Source organism: Erithacus rubecula (assembly GCF_903797595.1).
Source record: "Erithacus rubecula genome assembly, contig: scaffold_141_arrow_ctg1, whole genome shotgun sequence".
NCBI lineage: Eukaryota > Metazoa > Chordata > Aves > Passeriformes > Muscicapidae > Erithacus > Erithacus rubecula.
The window spans coordinates 625,279-645,517 of NW_027635538.1; the positions used below are offsets into that span (position 1 = coordinate 625,279).

General features: G+C 56.6%; 1 protein-coding gene and 1 long non-coding RNA gene across 4 annotated transcripts in view; one reads left to right on the forward strand and one right to left on the reverse strand.

Moving 5' to 3' along the window:
• The window catches only part of RAB11FIP5 (RAB11 family interacting protein 5), a 33,042-nt gene extending 17,862 nt beyond the window's left edge, over positions 1 to 15,180 (forward strand). The window contains exons 4-6 of the mRNA XM_079333114.1: positions 5,304 to 7,328; positions 13,446 to 13,623; positions 14,937 to 15,180. Of these exons, the coding sequence (XP_079189240.1) occupies positions 5,304 to 7,328; positions 13,446 to 13,623; positions 14,937 to 15,149 (2,416 nt within the window). The 3' untranslated portion in view covers positions 15,150 to 15,180. The remainder of the gene's footprint in view (positions 1 to 5,303; positions 7,329 to 13,445; positions 13,624 to 14,936) is intronic.
• Positions 1 to 17,181, reverse strand: part of LOC306816678 — a 162,702-nt gene extending 145,521 nt beyond the window's left edge. The window contains exons 1-2 of one of the 3 annotated variants that reach the window (XR_013777749.1): positions 16,944 to 17,181; positions 15,568 to 16,814 (exon numbers count right to left, since the gene is read on the reverse strand). This is a non-coding gene — a long non-coding RNA (uncharacterized lncRNA). Of the gene's footprint in view, positions 1 to 15,567; positions 16,815 to 16,911 lie in introns of all 3 variants that reach the window. The other 2 variants (XR_013777750.1, XR_013777751.1) reach the window with 2 other exon arrangements.
• Between the last annotated feature and the right edge of the window lie 3,058 nt (positions 17,182 to 20,239).

Below are 20,239 nucleotides of genomic sequence, written 5' to 3' on the forward strand. Positions count from 1 at the left end.
TCTCTGGGGGTTCTCTGATGCCCACCTGTGGCTGTTCACAACCAGCCACTTCTAGACCTGGATTAACCCTTGCTCTGGAGACAAGCAGCCTCTGCAGGGAGCAGTTTTAAGTCTTGACTTTTTCCCTCCTGCTCTCCTGGCTCTGGAGAGTTCAGCTTTGTGGCTGCTGCCAGCAGCACCTTATCACCTGTTTTTGCCCACCTTGGACAGGCCAAGTTTAACCCAGAGCTGAAGGTGGTGAGAAAGCATCAGAACCAGGCACTTTGCAAGGCCAGAGAGCTCAGGCTGTAATTAGTAAGAGGCCTGTAATTAGAAAGCTGGTTTGAGTTTGCCTGCAGCAAAGCCCAGCCTGGCACAGCTGATCTGTGCCAAACACCCTTCCCAAAATGAGGAGCTGCTGCCTTTGGGCTGGGTTTAACTCAGCTCATGGAGAGGGTGTTGGTGTGTGCTGGGTGGGTTTTGCTGAGCCCTCAGTGTGGGAACTGGCTCTGCAAATCTCCTTGGGGAGAGAACTGGGCACTTCTGCCTTCAGCCCTTATTTACACCCCATTTTCCCTGGTTCTTCTCAGGGAAGCAGGTCCCAAAGGCTCTGCTCATTATCCCTGGCTTTGCTAATCCCTGCCTTTGATTCTGGAGGGGATGGGAGCAGTAGGAAGATGGTGTTTGCTCTGTGGAGGCTGAATAAAAGCCTGGTTGGGGGTTGTTGTTTTGAAGGTCAGTGGTTAAGGGTTGTATGTAAGGAAGAGGCTCAGCAGGTTTATTTGAGGCAAAGCCTGGGGCTGGAACAATCCTTTAAATGTTTCCAGGGTTTCCTCCAATGTTATCAGAGCTCTGCAGCTCCTGCTTCCTGTGGAGAATCCTGATGATAAAATTGGGGCTGCATCTCAGGGCTGGCAGCAGGAGAAAAAGGAAATTGTGCTCTGTGCTATAAAAACAGGGGCATCACTTCCATGTTCAGCTTCAAGCAAAATACTGACTCAGTTCCTCACTGCTCCTCATCCCAAAAAGTGCCTTTGCTGGATGCTGGGAATGGGAGGAAGGTTGGAATGGCACCAGCTCAGCCCTGATGAGCTTTGGAACCATCCAGGAAAAGCACAGCCCCACTCCTGCTTCTCAAAGTGGGAACTGGGGGTTGATGTTTGCATCTCCTTGGGTTCCTACTGCCCAGGTCTCTCCTATTTTTTACAATTCCCATGGTTTTGAGGGCAACTGTCTATAAAGGAAAATTTATCCATTTGAATGGGGATGATGGACAGGTGAGGCCCAAGGGAAGAGCAAAGTGGTTATTGCACAGATAATTATTGTAGATCATTTATAGATGATTATAGGTGATTTATAATAGAGAAATCCAGTCCTTCCACCTCTGGAATTCCTATTTAAAATACATTCCCTGACTCCTTCCCTCTGCTGCTCCCACCCTGCACAAAAATGTCCCAGGCTGCTGTTCCCATCTCTTCCCAGCACAATTCCTGCTCATGCCAGTGGGAGAAAATTCCAAATTGCTGCCCCTGCCAGGTCTGAAGCTGCTGCAGGATGCTCCAGCACCTCCATCCTGCTGCTCCTCCACCCCACCTTCCCTGCCTGTGGGAAAATGGGCCAGCAGCAGCTCGGGAGTGGCACATCCATGGATCCAGCCCTCCTGGGAGGGATTTTCCACTTGGGCTCAGCACAGCTCTTCCCTCAGCTCCTCAGGGCTGGGTTCTCTCCTGCTTCTGCAGCACAGGTGCTGTTTTCTGCAGAATCCCCTCCCTCCTGCAGCCAGAGCTCTGCCCTCAGCCTGGAACCCAGGGGGAGAAACCTCCCTGCACTGAACAAGCTGTTTCCAGTAGACATTTTCCATTAGGGGGTTGCTCAGCAATATTTTATTTCCTAGGTTTTTTTTTTACTGCTGGGAGGCTCAAAGGCATCTGTGAAGTGCTGCCAAACAAATAAATGAGGGCAGGAAGGTACCAGGGATTTATTTTGGCTGGCAGAGCCTTGTGCTGGGAATGGGAGGGGAAGGGGGAGAGGGAGGAGGAGGAGGGTGAGTCAGCGTTTCAGTGCTGCAAAGAGCTGCTCCCTGCAGGCTGCTGCAAGTCTAGGTTTCCCTCTAGAGGAATCTGCAGCACTTCCAGCATCCTGGCTCAGGCAGGGTGGGAAAGGGGCGTTTTTGGGGGCAGAGCCAAGGCAGGGATGGATATCAGGGGGTTGGATGGTGATGCTGCCATTTGAAATGCCTCTGGAAAGTGACAGATTCTCAAAAGGCCTCAGGCAGTGCCAGGGAGGGTCAGGTTATTGGATATTGGGAAGTTTTCTTCCTCTAAGGGTTTGTCCAGCCCTGGCACAGCTGCCCAGGGCAGGGACCCCATCCCTGGAGGGGGTTAAAGCCCTGTGGATGTGACACTTGGTGACATGGTCAGTGGTGGCCTGGGCAGTGCTGGGGATGCTTGGGCTGGATGGTCTGAGGGGGTTTTCCATCCCCTAAGAGGAGTTCCATGATTCCTCTGCCTGGAATTTGCAGCCAAGAGCCCCTGAACAAACCCCAGTGGGTCCCAGCAGGAATGGGGGTGAGAAGCAGAGAGGAAATTTCCACAGAGGAGTTGAAGGAGAAAAACAAGAATCCAGCAAAGATGGATTCAAGTCCTATATTTAACCAATATCAGCAGGTCCAGCACCCCATGAGCCCCAGCAGGACTTGAGAAGGGAGGGAGGGACAGGGAATGGCTCCCACTGCCAGGGGCAGGGCTGGATGGGATTTTGGGCAGGAATTGCTGCTGGCAGGGTGGGCAGGGCTGGCACAGGGTGCCCAGAGCAGCTGTGGCAGTGCCCAGGGCCAGGCTGGATCCACCTGGGACAGTGGCAGGGGTGGGATGGGATGATCCTTAAGCCCCTTCCAACCCAAACATTCCATGGTGAGCTGAGGAGGGCAGACAGGATGATCTCAGGGCTCTGAGGAGCCTTGAAGCTGTTCCTGCCCCTGTGCAGGGGGGGTTGCTGCAATTCCAGGTGCCTGGGCAAGGAGCTGCTCTGGCACCAGCCAGCCCTGAGGAGAGAGCATCACCTGTGCCTGTGGCACCTGGGGGTCATTAGCAGCCAGTGCTCATTAGGAGCTGCAGCTGATTAATGCCCTGCAGCCTTTCAGAGCTGGAGCCCAGCAGAGCTGGCTCAGGCCTGGATGTTCTGTCAGCACAAAGGATGTTCAGGATGGATCTTGGTCTGGAGCAAACGTGGGAGCAGTGCCAGCAGCACAGGCTGAGGTGGGGCAGGGCCCTGTGTCCCTTACAGCCACCAAGATTGTGGTGATGGCACCTTGTCACCTTCCCTTGTCACCTTCCCTTTCTAGCTGGGCAGGAACATTTGCCATGGATTGCCCTGTTAAAATCTGTGCACTGAACTCATCCAGCTGAGTGGGCACAGGGAGCAGCTGCTCTCCTCTTCTGGGGAGTTTCAGTTCCAGAGGGATTAGGGAAAATGAGGGATTAGGGCAAAAGCCCCCAACCTCTGCTGATCTCTGGGCTGGGGATGCAGGAGAGGTTTCCCTCCCTGCAGACAGTGGCTGCCAGTCTGGAATGGTTTGTGCCTCAGGGTCCATCAGCATCTCCCCAAACTCCCAGAGACTTTCTGTGCTCACCCAGAGCTCAAAACCCCTGGAGGGGCTGGGAGCAGCTGTGGGGTGAGTTCCTGGCTGCTCCTCCCTGGGCCAGGCACAGGGAGCAGGTGGGGACCAGGCTGAGTGTTCCCTGTCCCCAGGCTGGGATGGGCACTTTGGTGACAAAGGGCTCAAGGAGCTGCTCAGAGGAGGGTGTGGAAGGGCTGTGGAGCTGCCAGGAGTGGGGGGCATTGCTGGTGCCAGCCCAATTCCCTCCCTGCTTTGGGACCCACCAGCTGCACCAGCTTTTGCCTCAAGATGGCATTTTGTGCTTTAAAATGTGTCTGAGGCGTTTGGTGGGTGCACAATAACATGGAAATAGCTGTCCAAGCAACTTTGTGATCTTGCAGTGCCCCCTGCAATCCCTCCTGGCAGCTGGGCAGGGGAATCCCAGGGTGGTGTAGCGCCAGGGCATCTTGGCAAAGCAATTAATTTATTCCTTCAACCTTGGTGTGCCCAGAGCTGGCTGACCCATGCCCATATTTCTCCCCAGCCAAGAGGGGAACTCTTTGGAGCTCAGCACTCCTGGCTGGTGCAGGAGGCACCAACCCCATGGGATCTGTTATGGGGCAGAGCCAGGTGCCCCTGTGCTGGGGATGGGATTGCTCCTCCCAGGAGGAGGGAGCAGCAGATGTGGGGTGTCCACACCACACCCCCACTTTGTGATGTGGAAACCTCTGAGCCTGGTGAGCCTGCTTGGGGTGGGGACTCCACATTGCTGGGGTTGTTTCCAAAGGAAGGTCAATGAAATCCCAGAGGAAGGTCAATGAAATCCCAAAGGAAAGTCCCTCAGTCCTGCCTGAAGAGGCAGCAGGGGCTGTCAGACTCACTTGGGCTGAGATTCTGGGTTCCAGATGTGCTGAATCCCTTCCACCTTGGGATCCCCCTGGGGCTCCAGACATCTGAGCAGAGGTAATGTGACAAGGGCCATGTGGGAGGTGGCACAGAGTGCAGAGTGGGGACAGGGCCCTGTCCTGTCTCTGTGCTCCTTGCTGGATCCCCTGCCCTCCCTCTGCCCTGCCCTGAGCCCCATGTGTGCTCCCACCCTGGTCCTGCTGGGAAACCAGTGAGGAGGCCCTGGGCTGAAGTGGGGAAGGTTTTTCTGTGTGCCTGGACTGGTTCAAGCAGCCCTGACCCGAGAGCCTGGGTGGCTGCAGCTGCCCTGGGTGCCACCAGACATCCCTGGGGACAGCTGGGCTGGCTGAGGATTGAGGGAGGGAGGAGGAGTGTCCTGGGAGCAGGGCTGCCCTGGCCCTGTGTCTGCATGCCCTTTCCACGCCTCGACTCCATAAGCGCCGCTCTGCCTAACCAGAGCCGGGCTCGGGATCATTGCTGCTCGTGGTGTGTGTGTGTGTGTGTGTGCTTGCAGCTCTGCCACAGCATTAACCAGGGGGACTGTTGTGTCTTCCCTCCACAGCCTGGAAGTGTCTCCTCAGGTAGAAACCAGCTCAGATGCTCCTTGCCATTGTGCTCCCCGCTCCCCTGCCCCGTGCCCCGCCGCCCTCCCCGCTGGCATGCCGAGCTCTAACCTCCCTCCCGCTCCTGGAGACAGACAGGCCGGATGCTTGTCCCCCACCAACCCATTCCTCAGCTCCCTGCAGAGCAATCCCTTCTTTGAGGAGCTCCTCGCTGACCAGGTACTAAATTCTCCTTCACCTACTCGCTTTCTCTCTAGTTTCCCGCCGCGTGCTGCGCCAGAGGTCGCTGGGAGCTTTTATTCCTCTGAGGATGGCAGTGCCTGTGCCCCCCCGAGGCGGGCAGACCCCGAGGGGCAGCCTCCAGCCCAGAGCATTGGTGTCCCCGTGCCTGAAACCAGTCCCCCAGCGCCGGGAGAGCTCCCTGCTGCCGACAGCGACAGCGACGGCGGCGCCCGGCCCGCGCCGCCCTCCGAGTGGGACGACACCTTCGACGCCTTTGCCACCAGCAGGCTCAAACCAGAGAGGAAGAAGGAGAATTTCTTTGCCTCGGTGGCAGCAGAGGGCATGGCTTTCATCGACGACGGCAGCCCGACCCAGAGCTCGGCCCAGCCACCCTGCCAGAAGGGGTTTGAAAAGGCAGAGTCACCCACGGGCGCTGAAATCCCCGCAGCTCTGCGCTCTTGGACAAATTTCTCCAGTTTGGACGTGGGAGCCAACCTGGTGAGCACCACCCAGGAGGCCACGGTGATCGAGGATGTGCTGAGCCCCGTGTCCGCCGGCTGCACGGCCAGCAGGAGGAAAAGCAGCACGCCCACGGTCTGGGCAGCCGCCCTGGGCTCGGGCAGCGGCGGGGACGGAGAGGCAGCGGCAGAGGAGGATGGCGCTAGGGAGGAGGGGGACAGCGGGGCGGAGCAGCCCCGCAGCGCAGGGACCAAGGGCTGGATGACCATCGCCACCGAGAGCGCCGCCGAGCCCTCGGCCAGCGCCCCCAGCGCGGCTGCCCAGGGCCTCCCCTTCCTGCCCGAGGGCACCTTCGGGAGCTCAGCCCGGGCCGGCTCCCGCCTGCTGCCCAGGAGCTCCTTCCCCGCCGAGCCCCAGGCGGGCGGCTCGGTGGTGGCCGTGCCCCCGCGCAGGTTGGCCGGGCCGGGCGCGGAGCCTGCGGGCGCCGGCCGGGAGGGCGCCGCGGTGCTGCGGCTGCCGGCCAGCGGGCGCCCGGAGGCCGGCGAGGGCCTCGCGGTGCTGGCGCCGTGGGCAGCGCCCCGGGACCACCCGGAGCCGCCCCCCAAACCCCCGCGCTGGTTCGCCGCCGCCGCGGGGGACAGCGAGGAGGGGGAGCCTGGGGACGGCCAGGCAGGCGAGCAGGAGCCGCGGGCGGACCCGGAGATGGAATTGGGCCGGAGCCGTGGGAGCAGCGAGCCCTCCCTGGCAGCGCCTCCCGCAGCGGGAGCAGACGCTGCCCGAGCCGGGAGCGAGTTCCAGCGGGCCAGAGCTGCCACCGTGGGCTCAGCAGCTGGCCTGGGGACAGGGGACGCCTCCGTGGGGGAACACAGATCGGAGATGAACGACGCTGATGTGGCCGAGCAGTTCGAGACTTGCAGATCCAAGCTGTCCCTGGAGGGACTGGAGCAGTCGGGTGCTGAGGAGAGCTGGAGGCAGCCCCGTTCACCTCCCGAGACGCAGGAGCCCCCGGACAGCGCCGCGTGGGAAGTGGCCCCCAAGCAGCAGCTGTTCCCTGCGGAGCTCAGCCTGCCCGGACTAAAGGCACCTTCCCAGCCCGCCAGCCGGACAGCTCCGGAGGAGCAGCAGGCAGCTGGGCAGCCGCAGCCCCCGAGGTCAGAGTGCAGGCAGAGCCCATCCCAGCTGGAGCTGGCGAGCCAGGATGGCGAGGGGCGAGCAGCAGAGCAGCCCCAGCCCCGCGCCCCTCCCGGGGAGGCAGAGGAGCCCGAGGGGCACTGGGCAGACAGCAGGCTAGACTTCAAAAAAGCCGATTTCTGGAAGCCAGACAGGGCGCAGGAGAGACACACAGCCCTGAGAAACCCCTTCACCCTGACCCTGAGCCCCATTTCCTACAGCAACCCCTTCATGGAGAAACCCCCATCCCCTCTCCCCATCCAAGCTGTGCTGCCCAAACAGCTTGAGCAGCCCGGGCACGGCCTGCAGCCCACTAACGCTTCCCCCCCGCATGCCAGCCAGCCCCTGGCCGCCTCCACGCCTTTCCCCGCGGCCGCCCTGCCCCGGGACGCGCGGCCGCCCGAGGAGCCCCCGGGGCTGCGCACGACCAGGTGAGCGCTGGGGGGATGGCGGGGGGACTGAGACCCTCCCTGCTCTTGCCCTGCTCCCGCAGAGCCCGCAGCTCTGGGGTGCTGCGGGGGACCGCAGGGCTGCACCCCAATTTCCCCCAGTGCCGGTTGTGGCTCCATCGTCTGCCCCGTGCTTGCAGAGTAAATGATGCCTCTCCCATGGCTGCCAGGAGAGCTTGTGGCTGTTGCTGCTCTCCTGAGCTCCTCATGGCATGTGCACAGCTGCTGCCCCTGCCCTTGCCATCCATTCAGCTTTGGCTGCTTTCCTTTTGAGTGCCCGTGGGCTACTGAAAGCCTCCTCCTCCCCATACCCCAAAAATGAGAGTTTTTCCCCCGGGGCAAAATGCCCTTCTCCCCTCCCTCCTGCTGAGATGCCCGCTGGTGATGAAGCAAGTGGGATTTAGCCTTGAGGCTGATGGGACCGGGAGGGGTGGAAAGAAGGGGCTGTTCCTCCTCCCAGCTCAATCGTGGCTCTGCACAAATGTGCAAATGAAGCAAAGCTGGTGAGTTCAGGGCACGCAGTCCTGCTCTGTGTCCTTCAGTTCATCTCATTTTCCTGGTGCTCCTTCCCCTGCTCCCTGGGACCAAGCTCCAGCAGGGATTTATTGATCAGCCTCACTGGCCACGAGGCAAATGGAGCTTCCTGGGGGCACTGGAATGGTAAAATCCCAGCTGGCCCAAGAGCAAGATGGGTTGGGAGAGGAGAGGAGGGAGGATGGGCCAGCAGAACTCACTGAGCTCCAGTCCTTCCCTCCTTGTGTTGAGCATGAGGTGCAAAGTGATCTTGGGAGCAAAGAGCAGCATCTGGCTGGCTCTGCCAGGTGAAACTTTTATTGTTATTTAGGCCAGACCCTCCAGTCATTTTAAATTGGTTTATTCATCCTCCAGCAGATAGCCTTGTCAAAATTCGCAGAGATGCTGCACAGAAACAGGAATTTTGGTATGTTTCATGGAAAGAGAAGTGTCCTGTGATCCCAAAGGGACAAGTGATGCAGGGAGGGAAGTGCAGGAATCTCTGTGTTGGTGGTGCCAGCTCATGGTCATCCTCAGCCTTGCCTGTGCATCCAGCCAGGCCTGGCTGGCCCCTGGGACCCAGGAGTGGATATCCTGGATATCTGTCATGACATGTGGCCAGGAGCTCCTGGAAATGCCCTGCTCGGGTTCCTCCTGCACATTTTGGATATTTGCTGTGGCTGAAGAACCTCTGAAGAGCTCCTGAGGCCTCTGGGGAAGGCTCTGGGGCTCTGACCTGCTTTATAGGGCTGGGCAGATGTGATAACTGTCCCAGGGTGAGGGAGGCAGGCTGGAATGGAACTTTTCCCAATCCCCACAGTGAAGCTTCCCTTCCCAGGATCATCTCCTGTTGGAATGGTCGGAGGCACATAGATGAGGGAAAGATTGTAGAAAAAATGTGGGAGGAGAAAGGAAAATGGAATGGGCATTAAGCCCTGGCTGGGACACAAGTGTCTGCAGGGGGAGGGGAGCAGGTCCTGTGTGGGATGGTGAGAGTTTGGGCTCAGGGGATTCAGTGCCTCCTCAGGAAAGTGGGTTTGGGCTTTTCCCAAGTGGCCAGAGGCTCTTTGGTCATCCTGAGTGGCTGCTGGGGCAAGGGAGCATCAGCTGCAACTCCCAGGTGTGTGCAGGGCCCTTTACTGCTCCTGGGGATGGGGCAGGATGGGGAGTTCACTGCTGGGACAGTGTCACATCCCTGGGACAGGAGGCACCCCAAGGACAGCCTGGGACTGTGCCTCTTGTGGCACTTGCAGGTGACAGGGCTGGGGATGTCCCAGGTGCCAGGGGGTGGCACAGGCTGTGCCCCCCTGGTGTCCAGAGTGCAGAGCATCTCAGTGCTCTGAGAATGAGGTGTCAGGTAGAGCCACCTCACCTGGGTGATCCCAGGGGAGCCCCTGGGACAGGGCCAGGCCTGGCAGAGCTGATGCCAGCCCAGGCACCCCCATTCCTGCATGGAGAGCTGGCCCTTGGCTGCTGCTCCAGGCACGGAGGGGGTTCCTGCATTTGTGCTCTGCTCTCTGGGTCTCTGTGCTCATTGTCATGAGCACTTCAAGCTTCCTTTGGGGCCTGCTGAGGGACACCCCCTTTCCCTGTGCTCTGCAGTGACCTTGGGAGCACCAGTGAAAGCTGGGACAGGGCCAGGGCTGGGCCAGTGTCACCCACCCTGAGATGCCACCTTGGCCTGAAGCTCCAGCGTAGCCCAGACCCTCTTGGGGTGCAGCTCTGGACTGGGATGCTGGGAGCAGCTGATGCCACATTCCAGCTGATGTTCATGGACCAGGAGAGGGAACTGGTGCAGCTCCTCTGGCCTGGGAGCTGTGAGGCTGCCCTGAAGGACACAGTGCCACCATCCCAGGACAAACCCAGCTCTTGGGTCCTCCCAGAGACAAAGGGGGGAGGCAGAGCCCTGCTGTGCTCAGCTGAGCCCTGCACACACCACCCTCAGTAGGAAGCAGCAGGATGATGATTTCTTTTCAAAAGTTGCTTTTCCAGCCCTGCAGCAGTGACTGTTCCCACTGTTTCCAGCCATGCTCTGGCATGCACAAGGTGACAGTGACATTTGGTGGCTCCCCCAGCCCTCTCCTCACCCTGTCCTGCAGTGTCCTGGTGGTTGTAGCTCCTGCTCAGGGTTTAGTGCCAGTGGGCAGTGCTGGAGCCTCATGTGCAGAACAATAACTCCTTTCCAGCTGCCCAGCAATCCTCTGTCCGTGTGCTTGGACAGCTCTGCCAAGGAAACAGAGAACCCAGAGTGTCCTGAGCTGGGGGAGACCCTCAGGGTCATCCATCCAGCCCCAGGCCCCCCAACAAACCCCCTGGGCATCCCTGGAAAGTCCAAACTCTCCTGGAGCTCTGTGGGGCCGTGCCCATTCCTGGGGAGCCTGGGCAGTGCCAGCACCCTCTGGGGGAAGAACCTTTCCCTAAAATCCAGCCTGAGCCTGCCCTGGCACAGCTCCAGCATTCCCTTGGGCACCAGAGGGAGGAGAGCAGAGCTGCCCCTGTGCTGCCCCTCGGGAGGAGCTGATCCTTTGGCTGCTTGGAGCAGGGTGGATCTTGGGATGTCTCCATCCCAATAGATCAATGTTTGGATGTCTCCATCCCAATGGATCAATGTTTGGATGTCTCCATCCCAAGGATGGATGTTTGGATGTTTCCATCCCAATGGATCAATGTTTGGATGTCTCCATCCCAAGGATGGATGTTTGGATGTTTCCATCCCAATGGATCAATGTTTGGATGTCTCCATCCCAAGGATGGATGTTGGATGTTTCCATCCCCATGGATCAATGGTTTGGATGTTTCCATCCCAATGGATCAATGTTGGATGTTTCCATCCCCATGGATCAATGTTTGGATGTTTCCATCCCAGGGATGGATGTTGGGATGTTTCCATCCCCATGGATCAATGGTTTGGATGTTTCCATCCCAATGGATCAATGTTGGATGTTTCCATCCCCATGGATCAATGTTTGGATGTTTCCATCCCAATGGATCAATGTTGGATGTTTCCATCCCCATGGATCAATGGTTTGATGTTTCCATCCCAGTGGATGGAAGTTTGGATGTCTCCATCCCAATAGATTAATATTTGGATGTTTCCATCCCAAGGATGGATGTTGGGATGTTTCCATCCCCATGGATCAATGGTTTGGATGTCTCCATCCTAGTGGATCAATGTTTGGATGTTTCCATCCCCATGGATCAATGGTTTGGATGTTTCCATCCCAATGGATCAATGTTGGATGTTTCCATCCCCATGGATCAATGTTTGGATGTTTCCATCCCCATGGATCAATGTTTGGATGTTTCCATCCCAGGGATGGATGTTGGGATGTTTCCATCCCCATGGATCAATGGTTTGGATGTTTCCATCCCAATGGATCAATGTTGGATGTTTCCATCCCAATGGATCAATGTTTGGATGTTTCCATCCCAGGGATGGATGTTGGGATGTTTCCATCTCAATGGAAATGGCAATTGGATGTTTCAATCCCAAGGATGGAAATTTGACATTTCCATCCCAATGGATCAATGTTTGCATGTTTCCATTTCAATGGATGTTTGGACATTTCCATCCCAAGGATGGATGTTTGGATGTTTCCATCCCTATGGAAGTTTGGATGTTCCATCTCAATGGATGGAATTTCGGATATTTCTATCCCAATGGATTCACGTTTGGTTATTTCCATTCCAATGGATCAATGTATTGATGTTTCCATCTCAATGAATGGAATTTTGGATATTTCTATCCCAATGGATCGATGTATTGATGTTTCCATCTCAATGGATCAATGTTTGCATGTTTCCATCCAGAGGATGGATGTTTGGACATTTTCATCCCAATGGAAGTTTAGATGTTTCCATCCCAAGGATGGATATTGGATGTTTCCATCCCAATGCATAGAGTTTTGGATGTTTCCATCCTGAGGATGAAAGTTTGGATGTTTCCATCCCATGGATGGATGTTTGGACATTTCCATCCTAATGGATGGATGTTGGATATTTCCATCCAAATGGAAATTTGGATGTTTCCATCCCAATGGAATTTTGGATGTTCCATTCCAATGGATAGAGTTCTGGATGTTTGGATGTTCCATCCCAGTGCGTGGAGTTTTGGATGTTTCCATCCTGAGGATGGAAGTTTGGACATTTCCATCCTAATGGATGGATGTTGGATGTTTCCATCCCAGTGGAAGTTGGGATGTTCCATCCCAATGGAAGTTTGGATTCCATCCCATGGATGGAGTTTTGGATGTTTCCATCCTAATGGATGGATGTTGGAAATTTCCATCCCAATGGATGGATGTTGGAAATTTCCATCCCATGGATGGAGTTTTGGATGTTTCCATCCCAATAGAAATTTGGATGATTCCATCCCAGTGGATGGAGTTTTGGATGTTTTCATCCCAATAGAAATTTGGATTGCATCCCATGGATGGAGTTTTGTATGTTTCCACCCTGAGGATGGAAGTTGGGATGTTTCCATCCAAGGATGGTCACAGCTGTCCCTGCTCCTTGCAGGAGGGAACATCAGGTCACTTCTCTTTCCATCATGCTGAGAAGGAACTGGACTCTGTTCAACCCCAGAAAGAACCTTTTGGGTTCTTGTGCCAAAACCAAATGAAAATGTAATTCCCTCTTAACTGGCTCCTCACCCTCCTTTCAGCCTCATGGATGGGGACAAATTCTGTGGTGGCTTTCAGCAGGTGACATTCACCTTTTGGGCTGGAGCATCAGTGGTGACCCCAATAGCTGTGTGTGACCCCAATAGCTGTGTGACCCCTAGAGCTGTGTGAACCCAGGGACTATGTGTGACCCCAATAGCTCTGTGTGTGTGACCCCAATAGCTGTGTGTCTGTGACCCCAGGGACTGTGTATGACCCCAATATCTGTGTGTGACCCCTATAGTTGTGTGTGACCCCTAGGGGGTGTGTGTGGCCCCCATAGCTTTGTGACCCCCATAGCTGTGTGTGACCCCATGGACTGTATGTGACCCCAATATCTGTGTGTGTGTGACCCCAATATCTGTGTGTGTGTGACCCCCTATCTGTGTGTGTGTAACCCCATAGCTGTGTGTGACCCCAATATCTGTGTGTGACCCCAGGGACTGTGTGTGACCCTCATATCTGTGTGTGTGTGACCCCATGGACTGTGTGTGACCCCCATAGCTGTGTGTGTGACCCCCTATCTGTGTGTGTGACCCCCATAGCTGTGTGTGACCCCCTATCTGTGTGTGTGACCCCCTATCTGTGTGTGTGACCCCCATAGCTGTGTGTGACCCCCATAGCTGTGTGTGTGACCCCCATAGCTGTGTGTGACCCCCTATCTGTGTGTGTGACCCCCTATCTGTGTGTGTGACCCCTGTCTGTGCCCCCCAGTGCTCCCAGTCAGGGTGGGCAGTGCAGCTCTGGGCACTGCAATCTCCACCTGTGCAGGGGCTCCTTACCTGGTGTGGGGTGGGAGCAGCTGCCAGGCCCTGCCCTGTGCTGTGCTGGGGAGCCCTGGCCAGCCCAGAGCTGGGTTCAGTGTCCTGGCTGAGCCCCTGGCAGGGGCCCTGGGGGTGCTGACTGTGCCCCTTTGTTCCTGCAGCCCCCACCCCGTGAAGCCCCTGAGCGCTGTGCAGGAGGGCTGCAGCCAGAGGAAGCAGCAGCCCCGGGCCAGCCCGAGCTCAGGCTGCAGCAATGGGCTGGAGAGGCTGAGGACAGTGACCAGGAGCAGCGTGCAGCCCCTGGGGCCAGCCTGCCCCCCGGACAGCAGCGAGCCCAAGGTAAGGCAGGGGCTGCTGGGGGGCTGGGGCTGAGCTGCTGGGGGGCACAGCAGGGCCCTGCTGGCTCTGTGCACCCATCCTGTGCTGCTGGGGGGCACAGCAGGGCCCTGCTGGCTCTGTGCACCCATCCTGTGCTGCTGGGGGGCACAGCAGGGCCCTGCTGGCTCTGTGCACCCATCCTGAGCTGCTGGGGGGCACAGCAGGGCTCTGCTGGCTCTGTGCACCCATCCTGTGCTGCTGGGGGGCACAGCAGGGCCCTGCTGGCTCTGTGCACCCATCCTGTGCTGCTGGGGGGCACAGCAGGGCTCTGCTGGCTCTGTGCACCCATCCTGAGCTGCTGGGGGGCACAGCAGGGCTCTGCTGGCTCTGTGCACCCATCCTGAGCTGCTGGGGGGCACAGCAGGGCTCTGCTGGCTCTGTGCACCCATCCTGAGCTGGGACAGGAGCCCCAGGGCTCTGCTGGCTCTGTGCACCCATCCTGAGCTGGGACAGGAGCCCCAGGGCCCTGCTGGCTCTGTGCACCCATCCTGAGCTGCTGGGGGGCACAGCAGGGCTCTGCTGGCTCTGTGCACCCATCCTGAGCTGGGACAGGAGCCCCAGGGCTCTGCTGGCTCTGTGCACCCATCCTGAGCTGGGACAGGAGCCCCAGGGCCCTGCTGGCTCTGTGCACCCATCCTGAGCTGGGACAGGAGCCCCAGGGCCCTGCAGCTCCTGCCCCATCCTGCTGCCATCACCTGCCTGGCTTTGGGGCTGCTGCTTCTGGGGGAATGCTGCCTGTGGAAACGTGGAAGGGCTGGGGATGGCTTGGGAGGGAGCTCACAGCCCATCCATGCCCTGGGCAGGGACAGCTGCCTCTGTGCCACATGAGACTGGAAGGTGGAAGCTGCAGCAGCCCCTGACTGATGCTCTGAAGGGTTCCTGATCCTGGCAGGGGGAAGGTCCTTCCTGGAGCTTTGCTGAGCTGGATCTACTCCCAGCACTGCTGTGTTGGGGCCAGCACAGCACCTGTGACACCCCTGAGGGTGGCTCCTCCATTCCCCTCTCCACTCCCACTCCATTTGCCTCCCCAGTGTCACATCAAAATCACTGCTGGGGTTCTCCTGGGTGAGGGACAAGCACAGCCCTGCTGCTCTCAGCAGCCCTGGGGTTGCTGCAGGAGTTCAGCTGGTGCTTTATGAGCACACCAGCTCTCTGTGGGTCCCTGTGCTGCTCCTGCCTCTCCCCATGGGAAGTGTGAGTGCTCTGGCTGCTGCTGCATCCTTACCAGGAGCAGAGTTTGAATTCCAGTCCCTGATTTCCCTCTTGGTTCCCAGCAGGAGCCTGCCCAGCCTGACCAGTCAGCCAAGTATTACCACCTGACCCACGATGAGCTGATCCAGCTGCTGCTGCAGAAGGAGGGGGAGCTGAGCAAGAAGGAGGAGCACATCCAGGAGCTGGAGAACTACATAGACCAGCTGCTGGTGCGGATCATGGAGCAATCCCCCACGCTGCTGCAGATCCCCCTGGGCTCAGGCCAGGCCCCCTGAGCCTGCTGGGCTCAGCAAGCACCCTGCTGCACCCTGCTGCACCCCAGCCTCCTGCTCCCAGAGCCAGCAGCAAGGGTTTCTGCTCCCCCCCAGCCCAGCTCAGCCCCAGGCAGCTGCAGGGTGAGGGGCAGAGCCCTCCCAGCAGGCAGGTGCCACCCTCCTGCCAGAGCTTTAATGACCCATGGACACCTGAGAGCTGGAAACCACCTCCCCATCAGTGACTCCATCCTGCTGCTGCTCCCCTGCCCACACTCCTCCTCCTCCTCCTCTCTGCCCTGGTGTTGGATGGCAGGGAAGGGCAGGATGAGTCTGCCAGGGTAAAACACAGCTGGAGACGGAGTGCTGGGTGAGGAGAGAAGGAGCTCTGCTCCTGTCCAACCCCTGCATGAGGAGGAGGAGGATTGTTCCCTGGGAGAACTAGCCATGAACCTCCCACTCCTTCCTGCACTCCCCTCCTGGGAAGTACCTGAGGCTTTGCACTGCTCCAGCTGCTTCTGTTCCTCCTCCCTCTGTGTTCTGGAGTGGGCTGGGAGTGGCCAAGGGAAGGAGTTTCTGCCCTTTCAGAAAGTGCCAGGAGCCCCTCAGATGCCATGGGTGCCCCCTGTGAGCACTCAGGGAGGAGCTGTGGGCACTGGGCATGCAGCAGGGCAGGGAGTGAGTGCTGGGAAAAGGCAGAGGAATTCCTCAGGAGGGCATTCATTACAGGAGGAGGTGCAGAGCCAACATCTCCCCTCTCTGGCCCCCACCCCACACAAACACCCTGCTCTTGGCCCTGTGTCCCTGCAGGGGTGGCTGTTGGTGCTCCCCACACAAGTGCCAATGTTTATATGGATCCCAGGCACCTCCTGCCCACCTCTCCCTCCTCTCAGTCGTGTCTCACCACCTCCCTCAGCCCCCTCTGCCTTAGTCAGCTCTGCCTTGTTTTGCTCCAAAAGCCTGAATGTTTTGCACTTGAATATCAAAAGTTACTCTCAGAGCTCAGCAGGTTGTACCAGGTGTGCAGCCCTGCCAGCAATAGGTGCTTCCACATCTCCTGTTTGTAGCAATACCTGTTCTATTCCCTCATCTCCTGTTTCCAGCAATACCTGCTCCCCCTTTTCCTGCCTTTCCAGCAATAGGTGCTTCCACATTTCTTGCCTTGCCAGCAATACCTGTTCTGTCCTTCATTTCTTGCCTTTACAGCAGTAGGTGCCTCAACAGCTCCTTCCTTTCCAGAAATTCCTGTTCTGTTCCCTCACCTCCAGCCTTTCCAGCAGTAGTTGTTTCCATATCTCCCATTTCCAGCAATACCTCTTTCTTCATCTCCTGCCTTTCCAAGAATACCTGTTTCTACTTCTGCTTTTCCAGCAATTCCTGTTCCCTCATCTCCTGCCTTTCCAGGACTACTTGTTCCCCTATCTCATGCCTTTCCAGCAATTCTTGTTTGATTCTCTCTTTTCCTGCCTTTCCAGCAACAAGTGCTTCCACATCTCCTGTTTCCAGCCATGCCTGTTCTATTCCCTCATGTCCTTTCTTTCCAGGAATACCTGTACCCTCATCTCCTGTTTCCAGCCACACCTATTCTGTTCCCTCAATTGCCTTTCCAGTACCTGTTCTATTCCCTCATCTGCCTTTCCAGTACCTGTTCTATTCCCTCATCTGCCTTTCCAGCAATTCCTGGTTCTACTCCCTCATCTGCCTTTCCAATTCCTGTTCTACTCCCTCATCTGCCTTTCCAATTCCTGTTCTACTCCCTCATCTGCCTTTCCAATTCCTGTTCTACTCCCTCATCTGCCTTTCCAATTCCTGTTCTACTCCCTCATCTGCCTTTCCAGCAATTCCTGTTCTATTCCCTCATCTGCCTTTCCAGCAATTCCTGTTCTACTCCCTCATCTGCCTTTCCAATTCCTGTTCTACTCCCTCATCTGCCTTTCCAGCAATTCCTGTTCTCTTCCCTCATCTGCCTTTCCAATTCCTGTTCTACTCCCTCATCTGCCTTTCCAGCAATTCCTGTTCTATTCCCTCATCTGCCTTTCCAATTCCTGTTCTACTCCCTCATCTGCCTTTCCAATTCCTGTTCTACTCCCTCATCTGCCTTTCCAGTACCTGTTCTACTCCCTCATCTGCCTTTCCAATTCCTGTTCTACTCCCTCATCTGCCTTTCCAATTCCTGTTCTACTCCCTCATCTGCCTTTCCAGTACCTGTTCTATTCCCTCATCTGCCTTTCCAATTCCTGTTCTCTTCCCTCATCTCCTGCCTTTCCATCAGTCCCTGCTCCTTCCATCTCGTGTTTGCAGCATTCCCTGCCCCTGCCATCTGCAGAGCCAAGGTGTGCCCAGCTCCTTGCTGTGCACAGGTTGAGCAGTGATGGATGTTCCCTGTCTGTCCCTGAGTGTTCAGCAGCCCCAGGTCCCTCCTTGTGTCTTACAGATGTTGCTGTTCTCTGTCTGCCCAGCCTGGGGTTCCCCCTCAGCACAGTTTGTGCTCTGTGCATCAGAGCAGTGGACTCTGCAGTGCTGCTGTTGCACCTCCACGTGCCCAAGGGAATGGTTTTGAGGACCTGAATGCTTCCTCAGAGAGGGAGGGGATGAGGAAGAGAATTGGGGGAGATGTTCTCGAGTTGCCCTTCTGGGGTTTATCTGTGTGTTTAGTGATGATTCTCCTGTTCAGTGATTTATTTGGGATGCAGGGGCAGGAGCAGTGGCTGTGCTCTGAGCTCTGTCCCTCTCTGCTGAGCCCAGCACACCCCAAAGATTTTCTGGGCCAGCAGCAGCTTGTCCCTGTTCTGTTTTCAACACAGCCATAGCAATTCCCTGTGGTTTTGCCTTTTCCTGGAGTTTGTTTTTCCACACTCAGGGCTGCAGCAGGGTGCTGTCAGCCCACAGTTGGGTTTTTGCTTCTCAAGAACCTTGGCCAATGATTTCTTTTCCCCTTGCCTGGTTCTCCTGGCCACGTGTGGGCCAGAAGAACCACCAGGGTTTATCCTCAAAGTGGAACAAGCCTGAAGGGATGTGGATTCTGCAGTGTGATGCAGACTCAGCCATGTTTGGGTTAAAAACCTGGAAAAACATCCCCAGGTGGGAGAAGTGTCAGGGTTTTTGGAGCTGTTGGTTTCCCTGTTCTTCACGTCCGCAGGAAGTGGGTTCTGTGTGTCTCATGTTTTAAGAGTTGCAACTAATGTTTATAAGGAGCTTGTTATTTACGTTTTAAGCACTTTAAAAAAAAAAATAAAAGTTGTTCAAGCTGTTCCTAGACACTTCTGATTCACTGACAACAGCGTCTGTGCTGACGGCGCCTGGACACTGAGTGACATTTCTGTTTGTGCAGGAGGAGGAGGAGGAGGAGGAGGAGGAGGAGGAGGGGGAGGGTGTCCAACTCCTCCAGCAGCTTTTCCACCTGCCCTGACATTCCCTGAGTGCTGTGGGAATGCTGCAGGAACCTCCAGTTCCTCCCCAAATGCTGCTCCTGCCTCTGCTGTGGGGTTGAGGATCCTTTCAGGGGGTCAGGGTGGAAATTGGGGAAAATTCCTGGAAATGGGCTGGAGTCACATCCCTGAGGGATTTCAGAGCCCTGTGCATGTGGCACTTGGGGACATGGGGCACAGGTGGCACTGCTGGGGATGGCTGGGCTGGATGGGCTCAGGGGCATTTTCAAACCTGAACAATTCGGGAAGGGAAGGGAAGGGAAGGGAAGGGAAGGGAAGGGAAGGGAAGGGAAGGGAAGGGAAGGGAAGGGAAGGGAAGGGGAAAAGGGGCTCCATTGGTGCTCCCAGAGTTCTGCTGTTCCTCCCTGCCCTTGGCACTGCTCCCTCCCCAGATCTGCTCCTGCTCCCCCACCCCTTTCCCCCTCAGCTCTTTTCCCTCCCAGCTCCCTCTCTCCATTCAAACCTTTTCCTTCAGGAAAATTAACCCCCCTTAAGCCCCTGGAAATGACTCTGCTGCTCCCACAGAGGAGCTTCCTTCACTCTAATCCTGGTTTGTTTTTCCTGGGTGGAGCCCCTGTGGGGTCAGCACCTGTGTGGGATCACATTAACCCTGTGTGGCCCAGGAGGGAATGTTGGGGGAGCTGCGGGCTCAGGGTGCTGAGCTGGGACCCTGGGAAAGGGGATCCACCCCAGGAAAAGCAGCCTGGGCCAGCTGGGGCAGCCCCTGGGAGAACTGGGGTCTGGAATTTGGGAAAAGAGGGATTTAAGGTTTTATTGCTGCTGAATCCTCGTGTCTGACTCCACTGGGTGTGGAATTTGGGAAAACATGGATTTAAATCTTTTATTGCTGCTGAATCCCTGTGCCTGACTCCATGGACTCTGGAATTTGGGAAAACAGAGATTTAAAGGTTTTATTGCTGCTGAATCCCCATCCTGACTCCATGGAGTCTGGAATTTAGGAAAACAGAGATTTAAGTCTTTTATTGCTGCTCAATTCCTGTGCCTGACACCATGGAGTCTGGAATTTGGGAAAACAGGGATTTAAAGGTTTTATTGCTGCTGGATCCCATCCTGGCTCCGGGGCTCTGGAATTTGGGAATTCAGGGATTTAAAGGTTTTATTCCCACTGGATCCCCATCCTGGCTCCATGGAGTCTGGAATTTGGGAAATGAGGGATTTAAAGGTTTTATTGCTGCTGGATCCCTATCGTGGCTCCACAGGGTCTGGAATTTGGGAATTCAGGGATTTAAAGGTTTTATTGCTGCTGGATCCCATCCTGGTTCCTGGTCTCTGGAATTTGGGAAATCAGGGATTTAAAGGTTCTCTTTCCCCTGGATCCCCCCCGCCCCGGTTCCTGAACTCTGGAATTTGGAGGATTTAAAGGTTTTCTTGGGGTTCCCTCCCCGGGAGGAGCTGCCCTGGCTGTTCCAGGCTGCAGTGCTGCTGCCCAAAGCAGCTTTTCTCCAGATCTCCTTTGCAGATGGAAGCTGACAAGGAACGTTCCTGTGGCTGCCCCGAGCCAGCTGTGCCCTCGGGGGGGCCCTGGCACCCCAAAACTGCCCCATCAGCTGCTGCCACTGCCCTCCCCAGCCGGCAGGGAGAGAAAACACAGCAAAAGCTCATTTTGGGTAAGGGCAGGGGCAGATCAGTCACCAGGGACTGTCGTGGGGAAAAGAGATCGAGTTT